General features: G+C 39.5%; 1 protein-coding gene across 1 annotated transcript in view; it reads left to right on the top strand.

Moving 5' to 3' along the window:
- Positions 1 to 14,703: 14,703 nt before the first annotated feature.
- Positions 14,704 to 17,632, top strand: part of ablim2 (actin binding LIM protein family, member 2) — a 393,205-nt gene continuing 390,276 nt past the window's right edge. The window contains exon 1 of the mRNA XM_060832673.1: positions 14,704 to 14,897. Within this exon, the coding sequence (XP_060688656.1) occupies positions 14,885 to 14,897 (13 nt within the window). The 5' untranslated portion in view covers positions 14,704 to 14,884. The remainder of the gene's footprint in view (positions 14,898 to 17,632) is intronic.

Below are 17,632 nucleotides of genomic sequence, written 5' to 3' on the forward strand. Positions count from 1 at the left end.
AGAAAAGCTTTTCTACCACTGAGATTAAAGTAACAGTCCAGTAGTTGCTGGCTAAACCTCATCATCTTGGATCTGGATTTGTAATGATTCAGTCCTGTGGAACCATTTCTGGATTATTATATGAGCTATGATTTGTAAAGTGAATGTGGAAATGAAAGATTGGTGGGTGTGCACTAGGATCCTGTATGACACCTGTATGATGGAAAGTGGGATCTAAATCATTGGGATGGTCTTCACGTGAACCATGCTGGGATTGTTCTTCTAATGAACTGCATAACTAAAGATATTAACAGGACTTTAAACTAAAAGTGAGGCAAAGAATGAAATTTGGAAAGATGTGGTAAACCAAAGGGAAGAGACATGATGATGGAGAAAGGTATTGATAAGGAAAATGATAAACAGACCATGACAGGAATGGTAGAGAGTTACAAAATAATACAACGTTAAAACTATGCACTCTGTGTGACTGCATTTAGCATTCAAATCATATCAGATGAACAGATAGTGCATATAGAAATGAATAAGTTTTGTGTGACAGCAATTAAGCGACATGACTGCAGGATGACATGGATTGGCACCTGAAAATTAAAGGATACAGTACAGTTCAGAAGGATAGGAAGCTAAGAGAAGGTAGAGAAGTGGTTGTGTTAATTAATGATAAGATTACCAGAATAGGGAGAGATGACCTAAGTTTGGGAAACCAGCATGTATAAGTGGTTTGGGTAGAGATGAGAAATGATAATGGCAAGAATTCATTTCTGGGAATGATGTACAGGCCCCTAAAGTTATAACAGGCCAAGGTGGAGTATAAAGGAAGTTCTAAAGGGTGCTTGTCAGAAAGGTGCAACAATAATCATGGAAGATTTCAATATACATATAGACCAGACAAAAAAAAAGGCAAAGGTATCCTAATTGAAGAATTCATAGATTTTTTTTTCTGATACTTTCTTACAGGTCCTTGTTTTGCAACCAAACAGAGAACAGACTATATTGGTTCTGATATTGTGTAATAATGTGGCATTAATTAATGATCTCACAGTGAAAGCACCTACGGGTAGCAATTATTGTAATTTTACTTTCAGTTTGAAGGAGAGAAGAATGGGTCTAAGTGTTGTGTTTTAAACTTAAATAAGGGCAATTATGAGGGCATGAAAGCAAATTTGACTAATTTGAATTGGCAGATTAGGTTGCAGGATAGGACAATAAAGATGCAGTGACAGATATTTAAGGGGTTATTTCAGATTACAGAGAATGGTATTGGGTTAACATATTAGCATTGATAGAAATCTGCCAGTTAACAGGAAATAAATAATTGGCGTAAATTGTTACTTTACTGTTTGGCAAGATGTTATGATTGATATGCCACATACATCAATTTTTTACAATTTATATAAATGACCTGGATGAAGGGATGGAAGATATGGTTATTAAACTGACTGATAACACAAAGAAAGACAGGAAAGTAAGTTGTGAAGAGGACATAAGGAAGCTGGAAAGAAATATAAACAGGTTAAGTGAGTGAGTAAAGATATGGCAAATGAAGTAAAATGTGGGAAAAAGGTGAAATTATCCATTTTGCAGTAAGAACTAAATAAGAAGCATAGATGATGAAAGACTGTAAAGCTCTGTGATACATAGGTTATCCCAGTTCATGAATCACAAAAGGCTAGTATGAGGGTACAACAAGTGATTAGGAAATCTAATAGAATGTTATTGTTTATTGTAAGGAACACTGAATACTGAAGTAGGGAGGTTATCCTTCAGTTATACAAGACACTGATGAGACCACACCTGAATTATGTGTTGGTTTCCTTTTTTAAGGAAGGACATAAATGCTTTGGAAGCAGTCCAAGGAAGGTTTCATGAGGAAAGGTTAACAGGCTAGGCTTGTACCCATTGGATTTCAGAAGAGTTGGAGTTGGCTAATTTGAAAAATATAAGATCCTGAGGAGGCATGAGAGAGTGCAAGTGGAGCGTATGTTTCCTCTGTTGGAAAACCTTGAACAACTGGGTAACCATTTAAAAACAAGGGGTAGCTTATTTAAAACAGAGCATAGCAAAGTTTTTCTCTTTAAGCATTATAAGTCTTTGGGACTCTTCTTGAATTTTTTTAGAAGCAGAGGTGAATAAATCTTGGTAATCTTGGGAGTGAAAAGTTATGGAGGCAAGTAGGAATGTGTAACTGAGTTTACAATCAGATCAGCCATGATCTTATTAAATGCTATATCAGGCTTGAGAGGCCAAGTGCCCTACTGCTGCTTCCAGCTTGTATCTTTGTAAATGACATAATAAATAGCTTATTTTAATCCATTCATAGGATGTGGAGATGAACTATTCACTGCAGAATTCTTAGCCTCTTATTTGACTCTTTGAAGGATTTTGTTCAAAGTAACTTTTATGGCTAAACTTTGAGTCCCTACGGCATGTGCTGAGAGGTGATTTAACTTGATTTGATTTATTATTTTGTCACATGTACCTAGTACAATGAAAAGTTTTGTTTTACGTGCAGTATAGGCAGATCATACCATAGAGTGGTAAAGTGCACAGGATAATGGAACAGAGTAAAGAAAATACTGATTCGGCTGCAGAGAAGGTGCACTGAGCAAGATCAACATTTAATTTAAAATTTGAGGGGTCCATTCAGAAATCTCATAACAATGGGAAGAATCTGTTCTTGAATCTATTTGTATGTGTATACAAAACTTTACATCCTCTGCCTGACTGAAGATGGTAGAAGAGAGTATGGTGTGGTAGGGGTCATTGATTTTGCTGGTTGCTTTCCCAAGGCATCGAGAAGTATTGATGTCATTGGATGGAAGGCTAATATGCGTGATGGACTGGACTGTGTTCAAGACGGTCAGTGATTTTTTGCTGTCTTGGTTGCCAAACGATGCTGTGGTGCATCCCAGATAAAATGCTTTCTGTGATGCACCCATGAAAATTGATGAGTCCTTGCGGACATGCCAAATTTCCTTAGTCTCCTGAGGAAGTAGAGATGTTGTTGTGCTTTCTTGACCATTGTGTTGACATGGGTAGACCAGGACAGATTATTGATTATCATCACTCCCAGGAACTTGATGCTCTTGACCATCTATAATTCAGCACCATTGATGCAGACAGGGGCATGCCCTTCACTTCACTTCCTGAAGTCAATAACTAGCAGCTTTGTTTTATTGATGTTGACGGAGAGATTGTTGTCTTTACACCGTGTCATTAAGCATTCTATCTCTTTTCCTGTATCCTGTCTCGTTGTTATTTGAGATCCATCTTACAATGATCGTGTCATCAGCAAACTTGGAAATGGAGTTGGGTGGAATTTAGCCACATAGTCTTAGGAGTGGGCTGCTAGCCACAAATCCACGTGGGACAGCAGAAGCTCATATACCTATCAATGGAAGTATTAAGGGGCCAGTTAAGGGCTATGTGAGGGTCCCATCATACTTCAGTTGGTATTTTACCAGCAACACATCGGGCATTTGCTGCCAGTATTCACTCTAATTTTCTTATTAGCTGCTTGGGCTTCTAAGGTCTGTGTGCAGCAGCAACTTCTGAAACTGGAAGTCAATAATGTGATCAATATGCTGATGCCAGTTGCTGTGTGTGGAACATGGTAGTGGCTGAAACACGCAGCTAAGAGGAAATGTTATTTGCCACACAGGAAGACTTTGGATAAACCCTGGTGGACATCTTATAGGGACAGGATGGCTCATGATCAGGTATCTTGTGACCATGAATAAGAAGCAAACACCACTGTGTCAGTAGCATTTAACATGCCCTCACAAATAACTCTTCCCCACACCCCTCACCTTCACATACCTCCATGAATGGCCCAAGTGAGGCCATCCCAATTTCCCAGTTCCATGGTTTCCTTCATTGACAGCCTGTTGCCTGATTATGGTGCCAGTACTTGCTACCACTTCCAGAGTGCCAATTGACTAGCAGATCTTGGGGGTGAGTCTTCACCCCTTTAAGGGATGTGAAATCAACTGCAAGTATTTAAGTGCCAGCTGAATGTGAAATCAAGTTGGAGCTTGCATAAATGGCTATTAAGTGGCCTCCAACTTAATGGCCATGTTGTAATCCTACACCTCTCTTTGAGGTACAACCAAGGTTCACTGTGAAGTTTTCAGATTATCCTCCCCTCACTCCAAACCTGAGTTCACTTTTAAAGCTGTAAAGTAATTATAAGAAGCTAAACCTCAAGAAATTGATGTTTGGCCTTTTCACATCACTGTTGGCTTTGTACTCTTCAACAAAGCACAGGGGAGCAAGCAGGTAAAACACAATCACTGCTTTGTGCTTTCATTTTTCCTTAGTATCTTGATTATATTTTGGCAGTAATAGAGCAGCAAATGCCATCTGTGGGCAGAGGTCAACAGGGAAGAGTTATAGCTGGAAGAAGAAGAACTCACAATCTCCCAGGCAAATTGAAGATGGCAGACACAGACGCCTGGACATCCACCAAGCTGCTAGGAATATGAGCTGTGCCATAGTGAACAAAATGGCAACTGTATTAGGACTGACTGCCAACTTCCTCATTCCCAGCACTCTGTACTATAAATAGACTTTTTTTATGCATCAGTGTATACAGAATTAACTATTGTACATGGAAAATAGCACTAAATAATTCACTCAGACAATGTATATTGAAAATTGCTTGATGTGCAAAGGCATCTCTTGTATGTGAGAATATCTTTTTGTTGGCATGTAGAGAAGAAAAAAGTCAGTTTGTGGTTTCAAGACAAGTTAAATCGAAAGTAAAGATTTTGTAGGATATCTACATTCTTGTGGTGGCATTTTTAACGCACTGAACAGAATCATTATTCTGAATGCCCTTTATGATGTACAGAATAGAAAATCACTTGATCTGTCAAGGAATTGAAAGACCACTTTAAGTGATCCAGTGGTCCTCTCAATTATTCGCCTGGTAGCTGCGAATGCCTCGTTCTATTGCTCCTGGCCTTAGCCTTGGGTTGTCAGAATGAAATCATTAGTCATGGGAACAGGGTGATGATTTTACCTCATTAACTTGCTGTTTTTATGGGATACTTCCCTGAAGAGACGAAGAAGTGCCAACATCATGAGAGCTCCTTGTGTTTTAGACTTGTGTAGAGTCAATGGGCCAAAGGGACTTTTCTGTGCAGTAGGCCTCTATGACTCTATATTGGTTGACTACATGAATAATTAAAAGTGTGGAGTTAACAATCTGCACACTTAGAGTGTAATCTCTGTTTGTTCATTTAGGTCTGAGGGTGTGCCCTGTGCACATTCAGTGTGAAATATAAGCCATCAATGACATCTTGTCTCTTGCCTTACACAAGCCAGCAATTCCAGAGAGCTGTATAAACCTTTCTCTTTGCTGCTTATCTCACATACCAAAGCTTATTAAATGGATCATTTTACTGTTCAGGTTGAACAGTAAGTTATGTTGTTTACAGTAGAAAAGTCTTTATTTTATAAAAATGTAAATGTTTACTTAATTTTTACAGCAAAAATGCTTATAAAAGATTAACAGAAATTTTTGGCCAAAGTAAAAGATCTATAGATATTTATGAATGGATATTTGTACAATATATTTATGTCTATAATGTGCAATGTTATGCAGTCCAGTAATATTTAGTTTGAGAATTGTATAAGTATCATATACCATTGGATTTGTATGTCATTACAGTTATGCAACAGTGAATTAATAAGAGTCATTAAAGTTGTTAAAATACTGCAGACAAAGTATTATTAAGTGCCAATAGTACTTATTTATGAATATTTATGATGACAGGCAACATGTCTCAAACATTTTACAGCAAACTAAGAACTTTTGGAGACAAGTCACTGTCATAACATGTGGCACCAGTTTGTACACAAAAATACTCCTACAAATAGCAATGTGATAATGATCAGATTTGTTTTGAGGAATGTTGATTAAGGAATAAATAGGGGCTGGAAAACATGGACTAACTCCTCTGCTCCGCTGCAGAATTTTGCCATGAGATTCTTGAGTATACCTAAGGCTGACATAGATTCTAAATCAGTAATGGGATCAAAGTGGGCGGCACGGTGGCACAGTGGTTAGCACTGCTGCCTCACAGCGCCTGTAGACCCGGGTTCAATTCCCGACTCAGGCGACTGACTGTGTGGAGTTTGCACGTTCTCCCCGTGTCTGCGTGGGTTTCCTCCGGGTGCTCCGGTTTCCTCCCACAGTCACAAAGATGTGCGGGTCAGGTGAATTGGCCATGCTAAATTGCCCATAGTGTTAGGTAAAGGGGTAAATGTAGGGGTATGGGTGGGTTGCGCTTCGGCGGGTCGGTGTGGACTTGTTGGGCAGAAGGGCCTGTTTCCACACTGTAAGTCTAATCTAATCTAAAGATTATGGGGAAAGTTCAGCAATGTGCATGTGAGGAATGTCAGATCAGACATGATCTTATTGAATTGTGGAGTAGGCTTGAGATGCCAAACAAACCATTCCTGTTCCTACTTTTGTTGGTCTTATCTTTTACATCCACCTCAACAGGTGGATGGGGCCAATTGACTTTTATTTTAATCCATTCATGGGATGTGGAGGTGAACTATTCACTGCAGAATTCTTAGCCTCTTATTTTGACTCTTTGAAGGATTTGGTTCAAAGTAACTTATACTTTGGTTCATGATTACTTACCTAACATAGGTCAATGACAGAAATTTTCTGGTAGCTTATCGAGTTCATTGTAAACAGCAGTTTAGATATGAGTTAATTAGACAAAGAAGGTAAACGGTTATGTCAGGTGAGAATGTTTGGCTGGTCCTGTACCTGTTCTTTAGAATGTAGTGGTTTTGAAGTGGTGTCTTTGTATTTGTTCTTCCTTCGGTCTGAAGTAGGGGAAGTCCTGGTCTTCTCCCAAGATGATGGTAACTTGTTTCCCTCAATTCTCTTGTTCATTTTCTCTTTTTCTCTATCTATTACTGTTGATACACTGTTGTGGTTCTGTTCGCCGAGCTGGAAGTTTTTGTTGCAAACGTTTCGGTTGGCTAAACACCCGGTCAGCGGATCCAAACACTCCATACAATCAACACAGGAATTCTTGGACACCATCAGGAATACACACATAGACAAAGAAGAAACCATGATCTCATTCGACGTGACGGCACTGTTCACTTCGATTGACAAAACCCTAGCCAGAGAAACAATAGCCAACCTACTGGACATACAGAACAGAAAACAGGAGGCAGAACCTATCAACAAAGACGGCATACTGAAACTACTGGACTTGTGCCTCACTACACACTTTACATTCAACAATCAGATATACGAACAAATCAACGGAACACCCATGGGATCACCAATCTCGGGACTCATAGCAGAGGCAGTTATGCAAAGGTTAGAACAAACAGCCCTACCACAAATTCAACCCAAACTCTGGGTCAGATATGTCGATGACACGTTTGTAATCATCAAAAACACGGAAATAGAAAAAACACACCGGATCATCAACGCCACACTCACAGGAATCCGATTCACGAGAGAAGAAGAAAAGGATAGCCAACTCCCATTCCTAGATGTGATAGTACAGAGAACACCGAACGGAGAATTCACCACAAGGGTACACAGGAAAACAACACACACAGACCAAGTCCTAAACTATGAAAGTAACCACCCCAACACACACAAACGAAGCTGCATCAGGACACTATTCAAAAGAGCTACAACACACTGCAGTACACCAGAACTGCGAAAAGAGGAAGAGGAACACCTATACAAGGTATTCGCCAAAAACGGATACCCGCGCAACTTTATCAACAGATGCCTAAGAGATAGACCACGGAACGAGGACATGCCACAACCAAAAGGACTAGCCACACTACCATACATCAGGAGCGTTTCAGAACTGACAGCCAGACTACTGCGACCCTTAGGACTCATAACGGCACACAAACCAACAGCCATGCTCAGACAACAACTTACGAGAACAAAGGAGCCAATACCCAACATGAGCAAAACTAATGTAGTTTACAAAATACCATGCAAGGACTGCACAAAACACTATATAGGACAAACAGGAAGACAGCTAACAATCCGCATACATGAACATCAACTAGCCACGAAACAACACGACCAGCTATCCCTAGTAGCCACACACTCAGACAACAAGCAACATGAATTCGACTGGGAAAACACTACTATCATAGGGCAAGCCAGACAGAGAACAGCCAGGGAATTCCTAGAGGCATGGCATTCATCCACAAACTCCATCAACAAACACATCGACCTGGACCCAATATACCAACCACTACTGCGGACAGCTGAAACTGACACCCGGAAGCGGCAAGGACAGACCACTATAAATACCGGAAGAAACATCAAAGAAGCGCTTTGCAGGAGGCTCCAGAGCACTGATAATGTCTCCTAGCCAGGGGATGAAATGTTTGCAACAAAAACTTCCAGCTCGGCGAACAGAACCACAACAACGAGCACCCGAGCTACAAATCTTTGCACAAACCTTGAACTGTTGATACACTTTATTTTGGGGTCTGGCAGTCTGTTTTGTGTCAATCATCTCTCAGACAATGTGGAGTTTCAATAGCACGACACTGTGGTCTTTTGTTATAAATTCTACATCTTATGATTCTGTTCAACAGCTGCGTGATGAAGAAGCAGCACTCTAAAAGCTAGCACTTCCAAATAAACCTGTTTGACTTAACCTGGTGTTGTGTGATTTTTAACTCTCAGACAATGATCACGGCAGCTATTCATGATGGCAGGATGCCCAATTTTCCCTTGCCTGTCTGAGAGTTAGTTTACCATTCCATCTAAAAACAAATATTTTTTTATTTTCCTAAACAATACACTGATAATTTGGTGTATATTTTGTACCAGATGAGTTCTTTACACTAGGTCAATGGAGCATCATAACCTCAGTGCTTCTTGTAATTTTTTTCCTTTTGCTTCGATATGCCAGAAATTTGGTAAGTTGATTACTGCTGTAATAACTGTTAAATGAAATCTCATATGACAAATAAATAGTAAGAACATTCCTTTTTCAAGGGACCCCAACTTCCAACAGGCCTAGCTTTAGGATCTCAGCTGGAAGATGCCATATCCAACAGTGCAACAGTTCTACAGTCGTGTGCTAGGCTTGATATTTGTGCACAAGTCCTGAAGTGGGAGTTTAATCTATAACCTTGTGACACAGCCCTGAAGTTTTGTAACTGAGAGGATCTCTGCATGAGTACAATTAATGGCTGAGGTCTGATGTTGGAAGTCCAACTTCTAAACACAGTCCTTGCTATTTTAATTTGGGAGTCGAATGGAGAGGTCAATGATGCACATCTGTGATTCACAAAGTCAAGTACACATATTAAAGTGCAGTTACCTTTAGTCATATCCAATTTTGCTGGGGATGTTCTAAACGTTTTGTGGATTTTAGACTTATCATCAGAACATCTAAACTTTCCAGAGTCCCTTGAAGAGATACGGTAGTCTTGTGCTAGATTCAGAGACACATTTGGGAAAGATAAGGTTATGAGTAATAAAGAAAACAGATGCAATATTCACTTTTATTTCAAAGGAGATGGAATATAGATGTAGTGAAGTCTTGCAAAAAGTATACAAGTCACAGGTTTGACTACACCTCGATTGCTGTGAGCAATTTTGGTCCTATTATTAAGAAAAGATATACTGGCATTAGAGGCAGTTCTAAGAGCGTTCATTCGGCACATAGCATGAATAGAGGGAATACTTCAGGAGGAAAAGTTGAGTAGTTTGGGCCTGTAACTCATTGGAACTTAGAAAAATAAGAGACGCCCTTATTGAAACATAAAAGATTCTTGGGTGATTTGATAGGGTGGAAGCAGATAAGCTATTTTCCTTGGTGGGAGAGTGTCATTCCTAAAGGCATAATCTCAGAATAAGCCACACAGTTGGGAAAGAGGTAAGGAGGAATTTCTTCTCTCAGATGATAATGTATCTAAGGAATTCTTTATTGGAAAGAGCTTAAGAGATGGAGACATTATGTATATTCACTGAAACAGATTTTTAATCAGTAAGGGAGTTGAGGATTGTGCAGTAAAGGCAATAAAGTGGAGTTGAGGAATATCAGATCAGCCATAAACTCATTCAAAGGCACAGCAGACTTATTGGGCTGAATAGCCTACTTCTGTTCCTATGTCTTCTGGTCTTTGACATGCTATATGAAAACACATAAATACCCCTTGGAATTGTTCAAAATGGATTTGAATGTGCATATGACATGGATATACTCATTGGAACTATCAAGCTGTAATGGGAACTGTTACCCTATGGAGGAAACTGTCAGTAGAACTGAGAAACTATTTATGGACTTGTCAAATCATTAGGAATTTAAGTCCCTGGCTATTAAACTTTCAAAAACAAACTGTTTCCAGCTTTTAAAAAAAAAGGTGCTTCTTATTTGTCCCTGTGTGTGGACACAGCCTTGTGGGTTGAATTACTGATTTCATATTACAGTGCCTGGCAGTTTATTTAACAGCTCCAACAAGTTATGCAGTCTTTGAAGTATGATTGCAAATACAAATGCTTATAGATAATATAGATTAGGGATTATGTAGTTAAGTATAGTATTCTTTTTTAAAAATGTATTAATAGACACTTAGAACTTTACCTTATTATGGGTCCTGGTGTCTGCCCATGGTCCTGTGTGAGTTGCATAGAGTGTAAGGGCAAAAAGTAGTAGTTGGAATACATTGGTAGTAAGTTGATATAAGGGTTATAAAGGAGAAAGTGAGGACTGCAGATGCTGGAGAGCAGAGCTGAAAATGTGTTGTTGGAAAAGCGTAGTAGGTCAGGCAGCATCCAAGGAGCAGGAGAATCGACGTTTCGGGCATGAGCCCTTCTTCACAAATGAGGAAAGTGTGCCAAGCAAGCTAAGATAAAAGGTAGGGAGGAGGGACTTGGGGGAGGGGCGTTGGACATGCGATAGGTGGAAGGAGGTTAAGGTGAGGGTGATAGGCTGGAGTGGGGGTGGGGGTGGGGGTGAAGAGATCAGGAAGAGGATTGCAGGTTAGGAAGGTGGTGCTGAGTTCGAGGGTTGGGACTGAGACAAGGTGGGGGGAGGGGAAATGAGGAAACTGGAGAAATCTGAGTTGATCCCTTGTGATTGGAGGGTTTCTAGGCAGAAGATGAGGCGCTCTTCCTCCAGCCGTCGTGTTGCTATGGTCTGGCGATGGAGGAGTCCAAGGACCTGCATGTCCTTGATGGAGTGGGAGGGGGAGTTGAAGTGTTGAGCCACGGGATGGTTGGGTTGGTTGGTCCGGGTGTCCCAGACGTGTTCTCTGAAACGTTCCGTAAGTTGGCGGCCTGTCTCCCCAATATAGAGGAGGCCACATCGGGTGCAGCGGATGCAGTAAATGATGTGTATGGAGGTGTAGGTTATAAAGGCCCATATGAGCTGTGTTGGAGGGCAGAGGTTGGTGTTTAGGGTATATGGTGCTGCGGGGGTGAATGGTGGGGGGGGGGGGGGGGGGTGCTGGGGGTCTGGTGATTTTTGGAGGCTGTTTTAACATTTTTTTAACAGATGGGATAAAGTATCAAAGACCACCTTTGCAGGCCTCTGTAGCTGCCTTGAAATTCTTTCCTGAAGCACTGAGCCTGACTAAGACCCTCTCACCTGGAATGAAAATTGTACAGTGTTTTTTCTCCCAAGTTGGGTTTGGGGTCCAGGAGTTTTCCAAATACTTTATTTCCCAGCTTCGGGGAAGAAATTTAGACTTTAGAGGGGTGAAAACTACCAAGTCAGCCCTAGCTACTACTGTGAGGTAAAAGTCAGGCAAATCAAAGTGCTATCATTCATGCATGAGGTCGCATGCATTGGAAAAGTAGATTTCAGAGTACTAATTTTGAAGAATGAAATTCAAGAGGGCCACAAATCAGATATGCTGACCTCCATGCCTGATTGTCCCCATTCATGCTTTTTAAGATTCAGTTGCTCTAAATTACAAAATTTACTGCTCTGTCACATTGATGCTTGTATTCTATTCTGAAAGCCACTGTTGTTTTAATCTGTGTAACTATTCATAAAAGCATGAGAAAACATAGAAGCAAACTAAAGGGTGACGTACAATGGACTTTTAGTACAACATTATATGTAAGAGAGCAGGGGAAAGACTGACACTTTTACGAATATTGTGACATTATGGAAGGCTTTTGATTGAGGATGATCAATGTCAACACTCAAAATTAAATTGGATTAGTCAATGAAGGAAAATAGTTGAAAAGATTTGGGAACAACCTGGCTAAATGTGATTGGGACTATTTGCTTGCTTGGCAAGGAAGTACTGACATTGACTGGTAGAAGCAAATGTTTCAATGATGGAAATTCTATGTAATTTATAGATAATTTTATGAGGCTGCATTATTGGCAAGGAATGTTAATTACCAGCAGCTCTTATTAGAAGTCAGGTTCCATACTGCACAGACATTGCAACCCTTAAAATTACCCCTACTATGTTTTCTAACATGAAATCGCAGAAATGGATTATTGGTTATGTACAAAAACATATCAAAATATATTTTCAACATATAATAGACATAAACATGACAATGTGAATAACATTGGAAAATGCTAAACATGCTTTGAAGGTCAGAAGAAAATGGATAAGTGAGAAAGGGTTCACAGCTATAACTTGTTTAAGCCCTCCACAGAAATTTAATCACCTTTATTTCAGTTTTTTAGTGTCCGCACTTTTATTTTAATTTACAGATAACACGTTATTTTGGTAGCTAAATGCCAGTGTATTGTGTTTATCATGTAAACTATTGGAATATCACTCCTGTTAGAATGAAACTACTGTAATATATTCTGAAGTTTAATCTTTCACTGTTAGTTCACATAGAAATGTGAAATGGTCTTCACAGTTCAATGGAAAATATTGCCTCCAGTTACAAACTGCTCAATGTCTATCAGTACAATGACAAAATTTCCTATTTCATTTTATAATCATTCACTCCATTTAATGTCCAACAATACAATCTATCTTCTGATGTTTACAGTCAATTTCAGGCTAGTCATGGAAAAAAGGTTCTGCAGCAAATTCAACTGTTTGAGCACGTAAAGATATGTGATTTTATGATCTTCTCATAAACGCCAATTTACTGTCAATTTACATGAAAACATATTTTAAGAAGCTAAAAATGTGGGAAATGTTAAATGAGAACAGGTCCAGCGGAATCACCTTCTACCATCCTGGTAGTCCACATGATTTTACTCAGATGATTTGTTAGGCCTTCTGAGACGCATAGGAGAAAGTAAGGACTGCAGATACTGGAGATGAAAGTGTGGTGCTGGAAAAGCACAGCAGGGCAGGCAGCATCCGGGGAACACGAAGATCGACGTTTTGGGCATAAGACTTTCGTCAGGAATGACGATGACGGGATTATGGCCAAAATGTCGATTCTCCTGCTCCTCGAATGCTGCCTGACCTTCTGAAATACATGTCTTTTACGATGATACTGATCATAAGTTGCTACTAGCTCCTGCATCAATTTTGAGAACTGGACGAACTGAGCAACCTGTATGCAGCAACCACCAATTGTTTCATAATAGTTTAACTTTAGATTTAATAAAAGAATGATGCAAATTTACTTTCTCAAGACTGCATGCTAGCAGTAATCTCAGCATTTCGAGTATTTGTTATCATGATGTAATGTGATTTTGGTGTACCCACTTAAAATGATACTTAACAAGATAGCCTATCGATTTTCCTTTTATTCACTCTCAGATTTGGTGTGGTTGTGTCGGCTGTGGCTCAGTTAGCAATATTGTCATCTGTAATTATCACGTTACTCATTGTGAATTTGAGAGATCCCATGCCATTGTTTACAAGAGCAGGTTGTGTCATCTTTTGGTGTCTTGACCAATATTTGTCCCCCATACAACATCATAATTTGTGACGGTTTGGTGTATGCAATCTGGTTTTCACGTTCCGTAGAGTAGAGTGACTACACTTTAAACGTGCTTCACTGACAGATGCTTTGAGGTGTTAGTGGTAATGAAAAGTGTATATAAAAATGCAAGCCTTTCTTTATGTTTTCGACTTAATGGATAGATTTTGCACTGTTTTACTCAAATGAAGGCTAGCAGCTCAGTTCAGATGAAAACATCTGGGTAAACGGAGTAATTGAAACACTGATTTGTTTTAGAAAAATCGAAACATCACAAATTCCTTACCAGACATAAAGTTTTCATGTAAATATGAGTTAAAAAGACACCGACATTTAGTGTTTCAGAATGCCAGCATCGACTGTTGCTTTTTCGAGATTTGTTCGCATGCACCTCACTCACATGCAAACATTTCGGTTGCATTCGCTCCCAGGGTCTAGTCTTGTGGTTCTGACTGTGCGAACCCAGAATCTGCAGTAAACACAGACACATTGTTCAGGGTCGCCTGGGTCGCGCGCTATCGGGACTCTTGAATTCCGCGCGACTTGTCCAGCCAAGGAGCAGCAGTGGCTGGTGCGCGTGCGCGGGGACGCGCGCCGAGCCCGAGCTCGCGCTGCGGCGGTGTCTGCGGTTCGAGCTCAGGGACAGGCAGAGCCGGGGAGGCGAGTGCGAGGAGCAGCCACTGCATTACCACTGAGTGATAGGGCGCTCGCGCTCATCCCTCACCGACTGCTCCTTTCTGCAGGACGACAAGCGCAACCCAGGGAAAACAAATTGTTTTTTTTAACAAAAAAAGGAGAAAATTGGTCCCAACAGTTTTAATTTGAAGCTGTTTTCAAACGCTGGTGCATTTTTACATTTTAATTTATATATTTATGCGCGTGCTGTTTTTGCGCATTGGGTAACAACAGGTTGTGATCTGTGTGCAACACCCCTATCCGCAGGGTTAAGCAATAAGTAAGTTGTGTCAATTTGGGATCTCAATACATCGAATCGAAATGACCACCAGTGGTGAGTAGACTTTTTTTTAGAGACCATAATTTTCATTTTGTCGATAAGGCAGCTTTAATTTTAATATTTGTACTGGAATATTGGCGTCTACGGTAAAAGTACCGTATTTACAATAATAAACGCTTCTACTGTCTAAATATTCCTGTCAAATTATTTTGGCGTTTTATTTTGTTGCCAACATTGGCTGGGATGGTTTATTTTGGAAAATTGGAATGGAGTTACTAGAGATACTGAGGTGCACTTGCACGCTGTAGAGAAGCAATTTGATGTGTTTCAGGTTTGTTGCACTTCTACAAAAGGAAATGCCCATTTTGTTTGTTCCAGTATGGCGAAGAACCAGTTGCAAGTCAAGAGCATCTCTCCTCTAGGATTCTGCTGGTGTGCGCGACGTTGGCTCCTTTTTTTTGCCCCACCCCGCGGTTTGTTTCAATGTTAAACGCATTTTAGTAATTCTTGGAGTGTTATTCTAGACCACTGTGGAAGTTTGATTCATTCTAAATATAGATGGGAACATAGCAATACAATGCGCACAGTGACTAGTTTTAGACATTGACACATCTAACATGAGTTTCATCTTTAACATGTGTCTGCTAAATAAATCTCTCCTTTTCACACGACATTATGAACGAATACTGCTGTTACAGTGTATTATTACATGGCATCTTTGCACATCTATAGCCGAATACTTCTTTGGCAGAGAATGTTAATTCAGAATACAGTATAGATTCTGAGGATAGAGGTTCTCCTTTGAACGCAGTTGGTAATCTGGGCCCAAATTATGCTTGAAATTGCGCAGTTTTCCTGAAGTGAAGTTATGGTTTAAGTTTCAGTTCACATTTATTTGCATAATCACAAACCTGAAATCTTCCATGAACGAATACATATATACTTGTTGATGTGTTTGAGAATTATACTCTGGTGCAATGTCACTAATATAGTTTGAACAGAAATGAGTTTTTGAGAAAGGTGTGTAGATGAATACCTGGTAAACAAAGTTGATTTTAAATCCTTTTAAAAAAAATTGAAAGACAAAGTTTTTTGGGTGTACAGTATATCAGCTTTTTTAGTGAAAGTGAATTAAAGAAGTCTGAAATGTGCTCGATTGGTAAAATTTGCAATGCTGATTAATTTGATCAGATGAAAAGGTTGAATTTATGGGTGGGGCCGCCTTTCAAGCTGTTTATCAAAGCAGGGAAAGATTGTAAAACTATCGGATATCAATTTGATTTTTAATATATATTTTGGATGAATTGTGCTGGAAAAATGCAACAATGCAACAACTCTTTTAACTTTAGTCTACCAACAGATTGTATATTCAGAGTCTGCAGTGCTTAATGATATTGTTGCGATCACAATGTATTTCAGATATATATTAAAATAAACATAAGAGTCTGTTGGCTGCAGACCTTCAAACATACTAAAAGAATAACTGATAAAATTTCCAGTATTCTGATTTGCATAAAGGGTTGGTATAATTTAAGATATGGCTTATTGTTTTGAAAGTACTAGTTGATTCACTTGCATCTCAAACATTTTATTCTTGGCTGTTTTGCTACGAGAAAAACATGGACTCAAACTTGCTCTTTATTCTGAATTTTATTTAACTCTCAATGAAATCTGTATGTGGTTTAAAAGAGCCTACAGAGGGTTCTTTCTTTTCATTGCGGTCATCAGTAACTTCTAAGGACAGTAAAATATCAATCTATCTTGCCAAGGTTTATATTCTACAGGTAGCATGCTGAGTTGTATCTGTAGTATATTTGGGGTAAAAAAAAATCAAAATGTACCAGGCGAGTGCAGGTTCATAGTTCCTTGAAAGTGGAGTCACAGGTAAATAGGATAGTGAAGAAGGCATTTGGCATGGTTACTGTATTGGTCAGAGCATTGAGCATAGGAGTTGGAAAGTCGTGTTGCGGCTGTACAGGACATTGGTTAGGCCACTGTTGGAATATTGTGTGCAATTCTGGTCTCTCTCCTATGGGAAGAATGTTGTGAAACAGAAAAGGTTCAGAAAAGATTTACAAGGATGTTTTCAGGGTTGGAGGGTTTGAGCTATGGGTATAGGTTGGTGCTGTTTTTCATGGAGCATCGGAGGCTGAGGCATGACCTTCACAGAAGTTTATAAAATCATGACGATAAATAGGCAAAGTCATTTTCCTGGGGTCGGGAGTCCAGAACTAGAGGGCGTAGGTTTAGGGTGAGAGTGGAAAGATTTAAAAGGACCTTACAGGAAACTTTTTCACGCAGAGAATGGTGCGTATATGGAATGAGCTACCACAGGAAGTGTTGGAGACTAGTACAATTTCAACATTTAAAAGACATCTGGATGGGTATATCAAAAGGAAGGGTTTAGAGGGATGTGGACCAAATGCTGGAAAAATGGACTAGATTAGTTTAGGATATTTGGTCAGCATAGATGAATTGGACTGAAGGGTCTGTTTCTCTGCTGTATATCTCTGTGAACTCTAACCTGTTTGCAGACCATTCAAACTTAATATTTTGTGATTATTTTGAATATTACTTTTTTTAAAAAATGAATTTTAAATGATTTCTGATTTTACAATATCATTGTATATTGTATGTATGAATTTTTTTGCATAATTAATTCATGGAATATGATCAGTGCTTGCTAGAACAGCCATTACTGCTCATCCCCATTTACTCTGGAAAAGGTTATGCTTTCTTGAACCCTTGCTTTCCTTCAGACATGGACACACCCACATTGCTGTTAGGAA

Source organism: Hemiscyllium ocellatum, chromosome 1 (genome assembly GCF_020745735.1).
Source record: "Hemiscyllium ocellatum isolate sHemOce1 chromosome 1, sHemOce1.pat.X.cur, whole genome shotgun sequence".
NCBI lineage: Eukaryota > Metazoa > Chordata > Chondrichthyes > Orectolobiformes > Hemiscylliidae > Hemiscyllium > Hemiscyllium ocellatum.